A 2,522-nucleotide genomic window follows, 5' to 3' on the forward strand; every position below is an offset into this window, starting at 1 on the left:
AACAAGAACAGGAGAATCTTTATTTCCTTCTAACCATACCCAAGACACAATTACAGTGCATTACATTACATTATTAGCAAAGCTAACTAACTCACCAAAAATACATCATGGAATATACATGGTGGCCAAATCTCTATGAATGGGCACACTTGGTATGCCCATGACATAATCTTTTGAAATGAAATGTTACCAGAGGGCCTGGCCGGCTATAAGCACAAAGATACCCTCGCACAAGTAGAGAGAGAATATTCAAATACAACATAACAATACCCAAAACAACAAAAAGTAAAGAAAAACATGTACATTTCAATAATCTGATCCAAAATGTGAACTCGTACTCGCATCTGAAGCCGATGAATGCTGCTTGAGATCAAGAATACCGACACCACCAAATGAGCCTCATACAGATGTATATATATACACATAAGATTCTATAATACCACCTGATGATAGTAAGAAAACACTAGCGCGGATTTAGCACACCTTGCCTGTATCATATTGTATTACAGAAATATGGTAGAAAGCGGCTATACTGATACGACACACCTAACCTTTTGTAATGTAATAATGCTTCCCTCCACAAAATGTTGCAGAAGACACACGTATTGATGCAAACCAAACCCTTCCGTAATGTAAATGCTTCTCTGCGCCATAATGTTAGACTTTTGTCTACCTAAGAGATCACCCCAAAGGAAGGACCTGCCCCAAACTTCTCGAAAATTGCTGCCGCCACTAAGGAAAGGTTAGGGTTCCAAAGTCTCAAAGCTAAATCATTATATGCATAGGTTTTCCCATTTAAGACCCAGTGCTGAATGTGGGACTGATGAAGCCCTTGTTTCACATTAGTGCACACAAATTGGACACTAAGAATTCTTCTTGTGAGGAGCCGTCGGTGGTGATTACAGTTTAACATGGTTGGACACAAATTGGACGTCAAAACCATCCTCCTCTTCCCATCGGGCACTTGGGAATGAATGCTTGCTATCACGAATGCTTGCATACAAGAATGTCTTAAGACCGATCACTGCCTCGGGGTCTAACTTATAGAGATGCATTTTCTTTTGAGCTTGGCATTTAACCTTGTATGCAACCATCATGTGGCCTAGAGCGAGGACCATCGAGCAAGAAAATAGAGAGTAGATCCCCCACGCATGTGGCATGTGAACAATATCTGGTGTAGTAGGATTCATATGGTTAAACACATCCAAGGAAGCCCTAGGGTTCATGTGAAACATCCCTAGGTGATGATCAGTCCATATTATGGCCTTGACCCCGAGGATGAGGGCGGACAAAGCAGCGCAAATGGCTGTGGTGCTCACATAAGGCCCATATGTGAGCCTTGGTATACCACATATTGAGTAGACACCTGTACAAAAAGAAAACGCACATGATTCCACTTTTTTAAACACGCAAAAGGGAGCAACAATCTCACAATTCTGCATTTTTATGCATACAGGGAGAAAGAATGCCATAATTCCAAAAGCAAGAGTACAGTTATAGCTTATACCATGTTTTCATGTCTTCGCATGCAAGTGAGCAAACAATGCCATCATTCCACATCCTTATAGATTTACACGAGGGTAACAATGCGATGATTTTACATCTTCACACATGCAAAAGAGCAGCAATGCCATGATTTCACATCTTCATACATGCAATAGAGAGCAACATTCCCACGAATTCACAACTCGACGCATACGAAGAAGCTTAGAAGGTGCCATGGTTCAACAACATGCAGATTTTTACATGCAAAAGTCTTTAAGTTTTTAGGCATGGAGATTCATGGACTTACAGAGAATCGCCATGGATCGGATGAGGGACATGAGAGGGATGTCGATGAGTGATGTTCGGAAACTATATGATGCCATCCAATCATGGCTGAGCTTAAAACATGAGGTACAACAAGCAAATAGAGACAACAATACACATGGCGCTATGATATCTGTGATTGATACGAGAAGTGGCGCCGAAGAAACCAGGAAAGATGATACCATAATGACCATAAAAAATATGGTTCGCCCTGCTCTCTTTATGGCCTCTGTTCCAATTCTCCCTCTTCCTGATCCCATTGTATAGGAAATGAAATAGAACAGGGAAAATCGATTATGAGGTAGGAAAAGGTCCCGTAAAATCTTGCTTAGGAACCCTAAACATTCAAGCTTCCATGGCTTCCCTTCAGCTTCCAACCTAGGTCTAAATAAATGATTGTGAAGCTTCTTGTCTGTGACTGGATCTGGCAAAAGGGGTGAAAGATTCCCTGCATTACTAGTTTTTCCTTCTTCTTCTTTTTTAAAAAAAACAGATAAAGGAAGGAGATTGGTGAGATAAAGGCCTGTGAAGAAGACGCTTACCAGAAATGTTTTCCCTGTGTGCTTTATTTTGGGGGGGGGGGGGGGGGGGGGCAAATAAGATGAAAGGGACAGCTCCCAGATAAGGAAGGAAGGAGAGACAGAGGAAGAGAACCCAAAATCAGAGAAGAAGGCAGGCAGATGGAAGAGAGAAGGGATGAAAATCAAAGAAAG

At 41.6% G+C, this 2,522-nt stretch overlaps 1 protein-coding gene across 1 annotated transcript; it reads right to left on the bottom strand.

Annotated features, from left to right (window-relative positions):
* LOC147854237 (uncharacterized) lies at positions 1-2,522 on the bottom strand. Its single transcript, XM_087331483.1, has 3 exons — positions 2,352-2,522; positions 1,793-2,233; positions 1-1,366 (listed from the first exon to the last, which is right to left on the bottom strand). Exons 2-3 carry the CDS (start codon positions 2,067-2,069, stop codon positions 900-902), a joined length of 744 nt encoding a protein of 247 aa, XP_087187609.1. The 5' UTR covers positions 2,070-2,233; positions 2,352-2,522; the 3' UTR covers positions 1-899.

The sequence above is a fragment of the Azolla caroliniana genome, unplaced genomic scaffold (genome assembly GCF_043228905.1).
Source record: "Azolla caroliniana isolate FFs.n. ecotype wild unplaced genomic scaffold, voAzoCaro1.0.p SCAF_15, whole genome shotgun sequence".
Classification (NCBI taxonomy): domain Eukaryota; kingdom Viridiplantae; phylum Streptophyta; class Polypodiopsida; order Salviniales; family Salviniaceae; genus Azolla; species Azolla caroliniana.

What these genes read in the sequence shown, in the direction of transcription:
- LOC147854237 (XM_087331483.1), bottom strand. Translation starts at nt 2,069, where the DNA reads ATGGGATCAGGAAGAGGGAGAATTGGAACAGAGGCCATAAAGAGAGCA. An exon ending in CCGATCCATGGCGATTCTCT is followed by an intron (nt 1,367 to 1,792) that starts GTAAGTCCATGA and finishes CTTTTTGTACAG; the next exon opens with GTGTCTACTCAATATGTGGT.